The sequence below is a fragment of the Liolophura sinensis genome, chromosome 1, assembly GCF_032854445.1.
Source record: "Liolophura sinensis isolate JHLJ2023 chromosome 1, CUHK_Ljap_v2, whole genome shotgun sequence".
NCBI lineage: Eukaryota > Metazoa > Mollusca > Polyplacophora > Chitonida > Chitonidae > Liolophura > Liolophura sinensis.
In genome coordinates this window covers 79796982-79810073 of record NC_088295.1, presented here as the reverse complement: position 1 = coordinate 79810073, position 13092 = coordinate 79796982, and the positions used below count along the sequence as shown (strand labels likewise).

Sequence of the window (13092 nt, the reverse complement as noted above, 5' to 3'; positions counted from 1 at the left end):
CACTTGTTCAGTCTGAACTTGTATATTGATTTTGTGCTCTTGTGTACACAGTGCTTATTAGTACACGGTCTCTGTCTGTGGAATTTTGTGTATATTTCGTCATACACTCAGTTATACTGTGGATTTTCCCTTTTATTTCTGCATTTATGCCTGTATGGTTTTCCGCATTGTGGAATATATGCGTCCGTTTGGACTTGACACCGTTGTACATGTAAGTACTTTAGTATTTGTAATAGATACTGCTATCCTTTCTTGTTAAACTTAAGTACTTTAGTATTTGTATTAAGTCTTATTATCTGTTCTTGTTAAAGCTAATAAATTGTTGTAATATAAAATCTGCTGGTTTTGGTTACTTTTTTGTGCGGCTAAACTGTCGTGTATTTCGAACAAGCCATCTCTTTATAATACAGGCAGTTTGGGTCGTAACAACATACATGTTTTGATTATCGTTTCTGAACAACATTTACGCTAGCGTGGTATACGTGGTTTGCATGGACACTGATTGAACTCATTCGCCTAAACATTCCTAGTGCCTTCCCATCATCACTGAAAACTGTTTATTTCCTCTCGTTGCATGGATGCGTCTTAATTTCGTACCTTATATACTTTCTTACTTCTTCTGTGGTTTGTGTCCAACATATACCAAAACATCAGAGGTTCTTGCTTAGAATCTTGTTTATTGTCTTTTCATTTGACAGTATTTGCCATATACTGAATTTTTAAAAAAAATATATATGATGGCATTTTTATTGGTGAAAGAAATCAGACGTTCCGGAGGTAACCATACATGTAGCTTTCTGGTAACTTTTCCACGTGCAACTTACAGACTTCTGCGTCATATTCGTGGCAGACAAGTTGTCTGCAAGAAGCCCAAGACTATATACACCAACGGCCTCATGAACGCCGGCGACGTTCATTTTCACCAAGGTCTCACAAACAATAATCCAGAAATTTCCCGTTCTAGGCTGTGATTGAACAGACACCGTCTATGCCCAAGCATTTAAACAAGATTCTGTTTGTTTACATGCCTAGTCAATAACTGATTAACAGCTACATACATAAATTACGATATACAAGCACTGATGCATCTCAAATAGAAACCTGGGTTATTTTATTGATTTTAATTCAAATATTCTAGATTATCTGTGCGTAATTTCATAAAGCAGTTACCAGATTAAACATTTTTAAAATGCTCATCCAAATAAAACTAGAAAATATTTTCAGACATTTTTCAAATAAAGTTCTGTATAAATATTCCGTAGAAATATTTTAAGATAGCAATCAATTAACTGTTCGAAATTTTTGAGATAGCAATCAATTAACTGTCCGAAATCTTTGAGTCATCAATCAAGTATACGGTAGAGATTTTTTTAAAAACAATCAATCAAATAACAGTGGAAAATTTTCGACATATCTATCAGGTAATGGTGGAAAATAATCCAGGTATTAATCAAGTAACTTCAGAATGTTTCCTTACAACAGTTCCCTCAGTAATATATTCACCTGGCGAACATACTCGAGAGAAACAATTAACTATGGGGTCACAATTTCGATTTCGTCGGATCAGTTTCATCAATATCCCAGGAAAATGCTGGTATTTTGTTGTGTTCTGCAAGGAAAAGAGAAATTCCGTAAGTATCACATACTGTCCCTTGACATTTTTCAAATTAAAGCCTATATTCCAAACAGAACAAAAAAACAAAAAAAAAAAAAAAACAGAACAAAGCATACGAAGTCTGACGATTTACTTATTTCTTTGACTTGTGTTAAACTTAGAGTGCGCTAAAGTATATTTCTCTAGCATTCAGCAGCCTGGTAAATGATGTACAATAGCTTGGCTTAACCAGCAGACTAGCAATCTGGGAACTCACTGATTAACGGCCATATCTGAAGACACTGATCCACTCAGCCAGCAAAAGCTCAAGTCAACTATCAGATGAGATTTGATGGTTTTCACATACCAAAGAGCTGGTTTGTTAATAAAGGTGTTCGAGATGGAAAATGAATGTTTGGTTTATGCCAGATGCAAAGGATACGGAATACTTTGGTACGGACAAAATACATTTGTTTTTTTTTTAATTTAATTGTTTGGTTTGGAGAAGAATCATCGGGTTTAAGTGATTTGGTTTGTAGAGAATACACTAATTGTGGGATCCTTTAGTTTGGTGAGAAATTCAATTTGGAGTCGTCTCTGTAGCAGACATGCAAATCGAATTTCGAAGTGTGTGGTCTGGAAAAGAGACACCGGATTCGAATAGTATATTTAGCTGAAAAAGCATTAGATTTGCAAATATCACAGAAAATTTGAAATCCTTTGGTTTCCTCGCACTATCACTCCAATCCATTGAATTCCAAAGCCCATTTCCTCAACAACTGTATAACTGTAGGTCTGTCTATAAGTACTGAACTTATCTACTGCTGTTTGCTATTTGTATGGAAGGTGGCCAGACACATACATGTTAGGGGATTGTACATACCCGGTATGTTGAGCAGACTTCTGTACAGACTGGCTGCACCATCGACCTTCAGAGTTTCCCCTGATATGTACGCTGCAGCTGGGGAGAGCAGGAAACAGACAGCAGCAGACACCTGTGACAGACAGGACAGGAGCGCATAATCATGGATTAAAGCACTTAAACATGTAGAATAATGGTACTTCTTAATACACACATGCCTACTCACAAAAAACACCCAGAAGATAACAGATACCGATGAGTAAGGAGAAGTCCAAAACAGATACCTTGTCACGGTAATGGCACCTAGCGATACTTCGAAAAAATCGAATTATGGTGTCAGGAAACGGGGCAGAAACCGGGGTAAATCAAACAGCCATCTGCAGCTTGCTGACAGACTTTACCTGGTATACGATCTAGCAAAAAGACAAACATCTGACAAATGCATACATGTACAAATTTAAATCTGACATCCTCACCTCTTCGGTTTTCCCCAGCCGCTTTGCTGGTATGTATGGAATTGCCCCCTCGAATATCTTCATATCTCCATAGTTGGCTGCAGCTGTCTCAGAATAAATAGAGCTACCCTGAAAAGGGTTGAAGTACAGGACACTATTATATGAACCGTGTCAACTAACGAGGGGGTGAATCGGAACCGGCAATCGTAGCGACAGGACATTCAAGCCCAAAAAGTTAGCTGTTGTGGTATTTTTTGTCGATTCATACACAAGTATTTTGGACAAGACAACAAGGCAGCTGCTGGTCACTGGAGGAACACTGTCAAGTTCAAAATCGCAATAGTTGTCACATCCCTCAAAAGGTCATGGATATAAAAAGACGAAACAGTTTCTGGCAGGTAATTAAACACTTCATTCAGTGATTGAATCCGTTTCATTTCCTTTTGCTGCTCAAAGGGGAGTGGTTCTTTCTGAGTTCTATCTTGCAGCTTCCTACTATCAACCAGAATGTTATCTTATCCATAAGTTCGGAGTCAAGCCACAAAACTCCAAAATAAATAATGTCATAAAACTTCCTTAAACATTGTGTAACATCTTACTGGGGCAACAGAGTTCACTCGGACGCCATTTGCCGCCCATTCCAGTGCTAAGGACTTCGTGAGATTATCCACCCCGGCTCGCGCTGCTCCTGTGTGACTAGAAAAAAATCAGTATATATTTGAGCGATTATCAGGGGATATTTTGGATGAATCAGTGATTGTCACGGCTCTTTTGTCAAGAGACATCGCTTTAGTGGCTAATGCGAGACCACTGAGGTACCTCATCTTGCGGGATGGCTGTCCTTCTCCAAGCAGAAACGACCACTGTTCTCTTGTACTGTATAAGTAATATGATACAAGTTTTCCTTCAGAGCACAGTCGCAAAGGCAACGTTAAACAAACAATATGCTGGTTTCCTTTTCCCCTTTTACTTAATAAAATTTTGCATTTTAATCTATGTGTTGAAACAGACACCTTCAACTAATATGAACCTTCCAGGTCAATAATCGCAAGCCAATTCCCAAACGACGTTTAACACAAACCACCAAAGAACTAAGAAAGTACATAAAGTACTGAATTAGGTCGGAATCATGCAAAGAGAAGCAGTCAACAGTTTCCAATGATGTTGAAAGGCGCAAGAATGTTTTAGGCCAACGAGTGAAATCAGTATTGAAATCGTGCATCATCCCATCATAAGTGTTGTCGACAATAAAATATGTATCTCAGTTGTGCTTAGATAGCAACAGTTCATATACCCAACGTAGCTATCATATTCAATACGATGATTATACAGCCCCCAACCTGGAATGGTTACACATCATGAAGCTGAGTGGCAGAAATTCTGTTCGCCCTGTTCGTAGTTACTTACCAGACAATTATACTCATTGTAAAACTTAAGAAATCTAGAGTGAGGACGTTTGATGCAATAACCTTGACACGCTTTTTTTTTGCCATAATAGCATGTGATGTTGATTAAAATTGTCACACAACACACAAGATCTACTAAATGCTACCAGGCAGTTTCTGAAAAAAGTCTCAGTAAACCATTTCACTGAGCCCTTTTAGGTAAGCAGATTACGCTAAACAAACATATTTTTAATGACGGCATTGTTCGCTTACCTCATACTGGGGAAACCCTTCCACATATCAGCTATAATATTTAGGATTACGCCTCCATGGTCTGCCATCCATTGGTTATATGCTAAGATGAAAAACATTGACAACAATTTACAAGGTAGGCTGTATTACAGTATGTTTACCCTTCTGAAGACTGTTAGGAATACGTTTTGCCTAATTTCACCAACACCAATTTCACAAGGTTGAACATTATTTTGTACAAAATCTGTAACTATTCATTACATGTGTCCATTTCCATTAGTTTTCCAAAAAGATATTGATAATATCACTTTATATATGCGTGTTTACCAGTAATCCATACGCTGTTAATTAATAACCCAAGAAAGAGTGCTCGGCTTTGTACTTGCCTTCCCTGCAGCACAAAAATGTGCCGGTAAGGTTGGTTTCTATAACAGCATTCCATCCCTTAAGACTGAAGCTGGCTGCTGGGCCTGGAAACTGACCACCTCCATTGTTCACCAAATAATCCAGTTTTCCAAACTTAGCCAACGTACTTGAGATTAAAGTCTTTACCTGTTTTCAAATTGGCGAAATATGCAGTGGGTGATTATGAAGCAGTTGCTTTGAAACATAGATGTAGAAAAAAATATTGTCAATGTTGACATATGCAGATTACAGACATTAAATGGGCTTCATTACAGAAAGATTCATTTAATTGCACTGTGACATGATATTAGGCTAAGCATGGTAGTATAAATAAAGTCATATATATTGACAGTCATACCTGCTGCTCTTTACGGATGTTGCACTCCACATGTTCGATTTGTGCTGGGGAATCCTGGGGAATGCCTGAGCGCATCTCCTCAGCCGCTTGTTCCAGTCTCTCTAAATTGCGTGATGCTATCATCACTTTGCAGCCTGGGTCAGGTCCACCAGAACAAGAGAGAAAGGCTTAGATCAAGAAGCTTATGTAGTAGGCATATAAGGAAATTCACCTCTACTGCATAAAAAACAACACAAATATTGTGTATTGACAACAACACTTTCGCTTATTCGATATTCAGACCCTAATGTCATTTTCAAACAATATAACATTTTCTCATCAGAACTTTGGAGCTGTTTAAGATGTAGTAAGACATAGTAATTAATACAAACAGTACTTTACACTTTACATGCATAAATGTTAATACCTTTCTGGAATGTTTTTAATAGTATCTCGGTCACAGATACACACCGATGCATGCATGTGGTGGTTTGAATACTTTTGTTAGAATTTAAAATACTTCTAGTAGGGTTTCCAAAGCTCTTCTGGGGGAGCCACCAGTTTGTTTTGTTAAATGGCTGAAAGCTGACCCAAAGATGCCCGGTTGTAGGATCTTTTGTGCACCATGTTTTCCTGTATTATTACATCCCAAAAGCACCCAATCACGGGGTGGATTCCACAAAAGAATGTGTGACTTAATTTTTAATTAAAAATGAAAGCTTCCAATTAGCAATTAATTTGTTACATATTAACTAAAGCAGAAAAATTTTGGTGGAACCGGCTTCTGGAAAATCAAAATGGGGTACCACTACCCAAATAGCTGAAATTCTGCATTTTTTATATTTATATAAATATATAGGTATATTTTGCAACTAGCATGTACCCCTAAATTTATAATTAATTCTTAAATCATGTAATTGTTCTTTTAGCATTATAAACTTGTGTCTATATACTTCCCTGAGAAACATTAATGGGATATTTTAGGCCTTGTTTTGCCCACCAAAAAATTGAGGCCATTTTTCGCAGTTTGCAGAAAATTAAATTGTGTGTGTGTGTGGTGGTGGTGGGGGGGGGGGGGTGCGGGGGGGGGGGGGGGGGGTCTGCATTCTAGGTGGTCGTGTGCCAGTTATGAGCAATGTATTTTTTAAATACACATACATCGAGCTTTTCAAAAATGTGTAGTTTCTTGTGGTTTCTATGAATTTTAAAAATCATTTAGGCATGCTACTTGTATCTAGATTAATCGTCCGGCCTAGCGGTTGTGGCTTTGTATTTTTTTTAAACTGACTGCTGTACTTACATTTTTTCTCATTTCAATTCGTCATAGCAAGCTGGCTATGTTTAGGTGTGTAAAGGATAAGCGCATGCATAAAGTCATGATGCACAGTTATTCTTAATGACACGGACTGAGATCATCGTCACGTGCATGATCGTCATCATACAAAGGGGAGCACGAATTCACCTAAATGAAGAAGTTCCTGTGTTATAGCTTTTCCGATTCCTGTTCCCCCTCCCGTCACAATAGCAACTTTATCCTTAAACAGTCCTGGACGGAATATACTAGACACCCTTCGCGACTTGGGCACTGCCCCCGCCATTTTGGACGATTGGGAAATATTGCGATCACATGACAAATAAGAGGATCCAAAATAAGACCCTCACAACGCGTATGTCGGTATTAAATAAAGAAAAACAATACCTCGCTCAACTTGTGGCCATAAAATTAATATTGGTATATGTAATTTCTTATACTTTCCATACTTTATTATCTGCTCTTCTGAAGCAATCTTGCTCCTTAAATACAAAAACTTATGCTACATGTAAGAACGCCTTGTGAGCCTCTATGAGCGTGTTCCGGAGTTATCTCCCTTTAGCAAGTTTCCGTCACAAACCCATGACGTCTTCACATTCTACAGCAAAAAGGATTTCCTTGTTGTGTTGGCGTTACGTTTGACATTTGTGCCTAAATTCTTCCAAGATGAACAGATTCTTTGGCAGAGGAAAGCCCAAAGAGCCACCGCCGAACCTGACGGACTGTATTTCGAATGTAAGAACAGTTAACTTTGTGGTTATTACGCTATGATACTAATGTAGGCCCTAACTAATGTGGACTGTTGTTGTTGTTGTTTTTATGTTTTACCCAGATGATGTGATTGTAGCGTATATGTTTCTCATATTCCATCTAAAGGCCTTGAACGCATTTGAGGTTGAAAAAAAGTCATCATTTTCATTGTGATGTATCATTTTATCACTCATTTCTGTCACAGGACGAAAATATTGCTTCAGTCAAATTCAAGAAACAAACACATGTTAATGTACAGTGTAATGGCAAATAGTTTTAAATAATGGGGATGGCTCCACTGTTGCATCGAGGCTTAAACCCACACATTTGATTTGTAGGTTTTTTTTTTTGTTTAGTCGGACAAATTCTGTAACAGGGAATGGACTGTCAGACGACAGTTCCGACTTGATTTCTCATCGATGAAAGCCACTGGAGCCGGCTTGACAAAGTGAAATGTTGTTTTCATAAAGCACTTTTAGTTACTTTGATTGGTTTCACTCTACATGATTTTTGTGGCTTCCTTTGTGTTTTAATCAGTAAATGTACAACTGTCAGTTCAATTTGCCTTCATCACTGTATTCTGTCAGGATGATAAAAGCTCCTCTTTAATTACCGGTATTCACTGATTTGCTTGTGATTTTGATGAACATACATTAACAAAGCTGAGTCATACAAGATTGCTGTGAATAAGCCACTACATTTATAAGGAATTTATGATGAAACACACCATTTATTTGGGATGAAAAAAAAATGGCTGTAAGAGTTCATTTTCAGTTGACATGGCCAGTATGATCTGTTTAATACTTCAATTAAAGAACTTGCAGTCTTAGAAACCTTACCGTCTCCCATATGACATGTAAATTATGCATTTATGCAAAAAATCTATGTTAAAATAAATGTACTGTACATAAAATTATATTTCACATGTTTTAAAATTTTCTTGTGGTGTTTTCTTCTATTCAGATTGACAGCAGAGGTGAGTCCATTGACAAGAAGATTTCTCGGCTGGATCAGGAGTTAGCAAAGTATAAAGATCAGATGAAAAAAATGAGAGATGGGCCCTCAAAGGTATCTGAAAGATGTATTTCAAGTTTTTACATTTACTTGTTCATTTTCCCAAAGAATAAGGATTAGTGTAAATCCTTGTAATATTAGATTCCTATGTTTCTGTGATCTTCACAGACAAAAGATGCCAGCAACCAGTGGGCTCTGTCTGGTTTCCTCAAGCCACCATGCTGGCTGTCGTCATATAGGTGAAGTGTTCTTGAGTATGGTGTAGGACTCCAATCAAGTAAATAAATAAACATATAAGACTTTTGCTTCACTAATGGTGTGGTTGTCATGGTCAGTGTGATGGTTTCCGACTGATCATGACAACTTGCCAAGATTCCTCAATCCATATACCTGTCCATAGTCACATTGGTGAAGCACTGTTGAACAAATAGACAAAACAGATACAGATCTCTTGCATAGATTTATGGAAAAAATAATCTATCCTTTGCTCATCTATTGAATTCTGCACCTTCAGGAATAAAGTCAGTTTTGAATACAGAATGTGTTTTATGGATTTGCCTGGTAATGGTATTTTCAGATAATACCCCTTATAAATGATTGTGTAATGTACTACTCAGTGGTAAAGTAAAGATGTCAAACATCAATGTTTTGGTTCAGTTAATGTGTCACAGTCTGTCTTCTTTGTTTTAGAATATGGTGAAACAGAAGGCTATGAGAGTTTTAAAGCAAAAACGAATGTAAGTTAGATTGTTTTACGTTTTCTCTTTGTGTTTCCTCTTATTTGACATAACATGTGTTTAATTCAACACTTAGTCGCTTTATAATGTGATTGTCTTGTTCATATAATATGTTACCTTCTCGCATGCTCAGTAGTCAGTTAAGGGATTGCACTTTATTGTTTTTTATGGTAAATATCTTTGATGTATTTTATCGTTGGTAATATTTACAGAGGTATAGTTTTATCTTTGGTTTTGTAAATCTGCATTATTTGTAAATTCCTGATGATTTTGACATGTTGTTGTTGTCAGGTATGAGAACCAGAGAGATCAACTTATGCAGCAGTCATTTAACCTTGAACAGACAAATTATGGAATACAAACTCTAAAAGATACGAAAACCACAGTAAGTACATCATTATTCCTCTCCTAATAGCTTTTACATGAATGTTTTTCAGTTGTAAATTTAAAGTTGTCTTAGTTTATAAGATTATGTTGATGGGTTCAAATCCGAATTTTCAAATTTCTGTTTTGTTTGCTTTTTGCTCACACTGGTTTACAGTGTTTAAGGTTTATGTTGTTTCAGCTAAAAAAATTGTTGTGGATGTCGCACCAGACCACTTCAGAAAAGGATATAATTAATGTGACTAAATGTGTGCTGTGTAAAATCTAATGCTAAGTTTATCAGCAACTTTGGCCAATATATTTTAGTCTTATATGAAAATATTTGTATTTTCAGGTTGATGCCATGAAAGTTGGTGTAAAGGAATTTAAAAAAGCTTACAAACATGTCAATATTGATCAGATAGAGGTACGTTTTTCCTAACCAGTGTGTTAATATATGTTCAGAAATAAACCAAGTAAGGTTTCCGCAGATGCATGCCACAACAGCTTAACGTATTGAATAATATTTGGTAATCATGTCATGGTGAAGAGGTTTTGAGAAATATGTCAAGTGTTATATAATACCTTGTTTGAAATGAAACAATAAATAAGCTACCTGTTCTCCATTTATCTCCATGTGAAAGTTCCTTACTGAAACTGAAAGGTCCTTGATACTACTGAAAAACATAGGCCAATAAGTCCTTGGGAAACATTTTGTGTCATGGGTGGGAAATGTGGTTCTGTACACAATGGCAGATTAAAGTGCAAGTATTTTTTTTTTTTATAAAAGATCGGTAATCACTGCAGGTATGAGTTCTCTCCCTTATGTTGTAACAGAACATCCAGGATGATATGGAGGATCTGATGGACCAGGCCAATGAGGTCCAGGAGACATTAGGGAGGAGTTATGGAATGCCGGAGATGGACGATGACGAACTAGAGGCGGAGCTTGATGCGCTCGGTGATGAGATTGGCTTCGAGGATTCTTCGTACTTAGATGATGCGATAGGAGCACCTAGTGCACCAACTAGTGAACCAGGCGCAGAATCCATGAGGGTGAGTCCAGGTTTTACCTTAATGGGAATACAAACCTGTTGGTCACAGTGTACAAGCCAAGTTTGACCTTATTACCACTTACATTTAAATTGTAATATGCAATTTCAAAAATCACCATAGTCATAGTCATGATAGTCATTATCTTATCATAGCTTCATGCATATATCTGGGAGATTAAGATGAAGTCAGATTTCTCTGGTTGAAATAATTTTTGTTCCTCTCTTGTGTAATACTATTGGCATTACATTACAGATAGATGACAATGACAGAAATTAAAAAAGGAAATAAAAAAGAAAGTATAAAGAACCATTCATATCAAAGGTCACTTCATTCTATCCCTGATCTAGCTTACATGAACGCTGAAGTTCAAAGTTTAGTTCTGTGTGAACCCTCATCTGCCCTGTGCTAATAATCGTATATCTTGCCTCCTTGTAACATCTGTGCGAGTTCAGCTGTTGAAAATCGCATGAAGTCTTTCTATTTATTTTGAACCGTCAAGGGACACAACTTATGTGTCGTCATTTCTGATAGAAGTTGTCTCCCCTTCGCTCTGCTATTTTTTCGGCGTCCCTGTAATAGTAGGCTGGTTGGACATCAGAAGACTACAGTTCTCTCTGAATAGTGCCTGACTTTGAGTCGATTCTGTTTATAGGATGGTGTCAAGGTGGACGAGTTTGGCTTACCACAGATTCCAGAGACGGCCAAATGAAGACTTTTCTCCGTTCTGTTCAGTGTGTACATAGTTTATTATAAATGTGACTTGATATCATCTTTTGTACGTCATTTACTGCGATCATTGTGACACTGATGTAAATGGTATTGCTCTGCATTTGGTGTTCTTTTTTTTTATTATTTATGTGTATCTCAGTGTCTGTACCAAAGGTTAGTGTATATGAGTATATTTGACACAGTCTTGTATACTCAGTGGAATGGGCCACTCTTTGTCTTTTTTGTTTTGTTTTTTTAAATTTTAGACAACATGAAGTCCAACACTAGTATTTCCTCAGAAACTAAGTTGTCAGAAGGCGTAATTTTTTTCTACTGCTTTGGCATCAAATGTGTTTTTAAACTTTGTATACAGGTAAGAAAGGGGAAAAAAGTAAATTTTTAAATTAAGCTTGATAGGGATCATGTGAAAGGAATTACTGAAATTCAGTATAATATAAAAAGTTGACTTACAGGTTAGTATGACATTGGGTACATTAGTGACACACCCTAATCAGCATATTACAAAATTTGCCTACTTGAGCCAGAGCTTTGGAATTCAGCATGTATTTCAGTACATGTACAACTGTATACCTGATTGATTCATACTTTGCTGCTTTCTTTTTTCATATTGTTTCCCTTAATGGCTCTCTAAGATGAGTAACATAAGTACACAGCTGCATGTTAATGAAGTTTTTTTTTCCCACCAGATATGTTGAGCATCACTCCCTTTCCTCATTCTTTGTTTTCTTTCTCCCCAGGACATTTTTGACTCCTAACCTGCGACCTGATATATGTATACATTCTGACATGTATTATGTTAGCAAAGTTTTTACCATGGTTTATGTGACCTGGGCCCAGTTTCATGAAGCCATGTATGGGGCTTCCGTGGCTTAGTTGGTTAGCGCGCTAGCGCAGCGTAATGGCCCAGGAGTCTCTCACCAATGAGGTCGCTGTGAGTTCAAGTCAAGTTCATGCTGACTTCCTCTCCGGCTGTATGTGGGAAGGTCAGCCAGCAACCTGCGGATGGTCGTGGGTTTTCCCGGGCTCTGCCCAGTTTTCCACCCACCATAATGCTGGCTGCCGTCGTATAAGTGAAATATTCTTGAGTACGGCGTAAAACACCAATGAAATAAATAAATAAATAAACGAAGCTATGTATGACAATTTTTTATGGTATTTACGGTACCGTTGTCCTATTATTATTGTTCATGTATGACATCTTTGTGAAACTAGGCCCAGTTGCTTATAACCCTATCAGTTTGTAACTGACTTATAGTTGAGTGGTTAAGTTCTATGCAATTTGTGGCATCAGTTTGTAGCAACCTACAATGACTTTATAGGTTTCTATGTGTATCAGATAATTCATACTTTGATGAATGTTGTAAATTCCAGTACTACTTGCAATTAAAATGTATTACCTCACTGGTAAATTTCCCAGCATCGCATGGTTTAGAATAAAATAGGATAAATGTACCACAGTGATTATCTTTCTGCTGATTGATTGATAATAAGGCTGTGAAAACGTTCATCTAGCTTGTTAGTGTACCACCAGCAGAGTAAGCAGCCATTTTGATGTCCATGATTATGAATGATTGTGGCTTTATGCCACATAACCGAGATGGTGGTAACAATATACTTGAAATAAATCCGCTGCTCTTATTTATACATGTGTCTTCACGGAGCCCTTTTTGATAGCGTTTAGGATGGAAGAAGTCTTTCTGGCCATCTTTTTGTGTCTTTTTTTTTTTTTCATTTGCCATGAGACTGAAAGTGTGATACGATGTGACACGTGAGCCTGGGAGCTGGTTTAGTGGATGTTTAGTTGATTTAATAACTGACGTTTGCTGTCCTTATCTTACAAA

At 37.2% G+C, this 13092-nt stretch overlaps 2 protein-coding genes across 2 annotated transcripts; one reads left to right on the top strand and one right to left on the bottom strand.

Annotated features, from left to right (window-relative positions):
- Positions 1 to 553: 553 nt before the first annotated feature.
- Positions 554 to 6888, bottom strand: LOC135479146 (peroxisomal trans-2-enoyl-CoA reductase-like). Its single transcript, XM_064758907.1, has 8 exons — positions 6753 to 6888; positions 5312 to 5445; positions 4935 to 5100; positions 4570 to 4651; positions 3511 to 3607; positions 2933 to 3040; positions 2478 to 2589; positions 554 to 1609 (listed from the first exon to the last, which is right to left on the bottom strand). The coding sequence occupies exons 1-8, from the start codon at positions 6886 to 6888 to the stop codon at positions 1542 to 1544; spliced, it is 903 nt and encodes a 300-aa protein (XP_064614977.1). The 3' UTR covers positions 554 to 1541.
- Positions 6889 to 7179: 291 nt separating this feature from the next.
- On the top strand, positions 7180 to 12421 carry LOC135479940 (charged multivesicular body protein 5-like). Its single transcript, XM_064759813.1, has 7 exons — positions 7180 to 7337; positions 8316 to 8420; positions 9057 to 9103; positions 9395 to 9488; positions 9822 to 9893; positions 10304 to 10522; positions 11175 to 12421. The coding sequence occupies exons 1-7, from the start codon at positions 7269 to 7271 to the stop codon at positions 11229 to 11231; spliced, it is 663 nt and encodes a 220-aa protein (XP_064615883.1). The 5' UTR covers positions 7180 to 7268; the 3' UTR covers positions 11232 to 12421.
- The last annotated feature ends 671 nt before the right edge of the window (positions 12422 to 13092 follow it).

Coding starts and splice junctions, on each gene's coding strand:
- LOC135479146 (XM_064758907.1), bottom strand. CDS start 6,888: ATGGCGGGGGCAGTGCCCAAGTCGCGAAGGGTGTCTAGTATATTCCGT. Junction 4,652..4,934: donor ATTTTTGTGCTGCAGGGAAG/GCAAGTACAAAG, acceptor TTTTCATCTTAG/CATATAACCAATGGATGGCA. Junction 3,041..3,510: donor GAGTGAACTCTGTTGCCCCA/GTAAGATGTTAC, acceptor AACCCTTTTCAG/GGTAGCTCTATTTATTCTGA.
- LOC135479940 (XM_064759813.1), top strand. CDS start 7,269: ATGAACAGATTCTTTGGCAGAGGAAAGCCCAAAGAGCCACCGCCGAAC. Junction 8,421..9,056: donor TGAGAGATGGGCCCTCAAAG/GTATCTGAAAGA, acceptor TCTTTGTTTTAG/AATATGGTGAAACAGAAGGC. Junction 10,523..11,174: donor CAGGCGCAGAATCCATGAGG/GTGAGTCCAGGT, acceptor TTCTGTTTATAG/GATGGTGTCAAGGTGGACGA.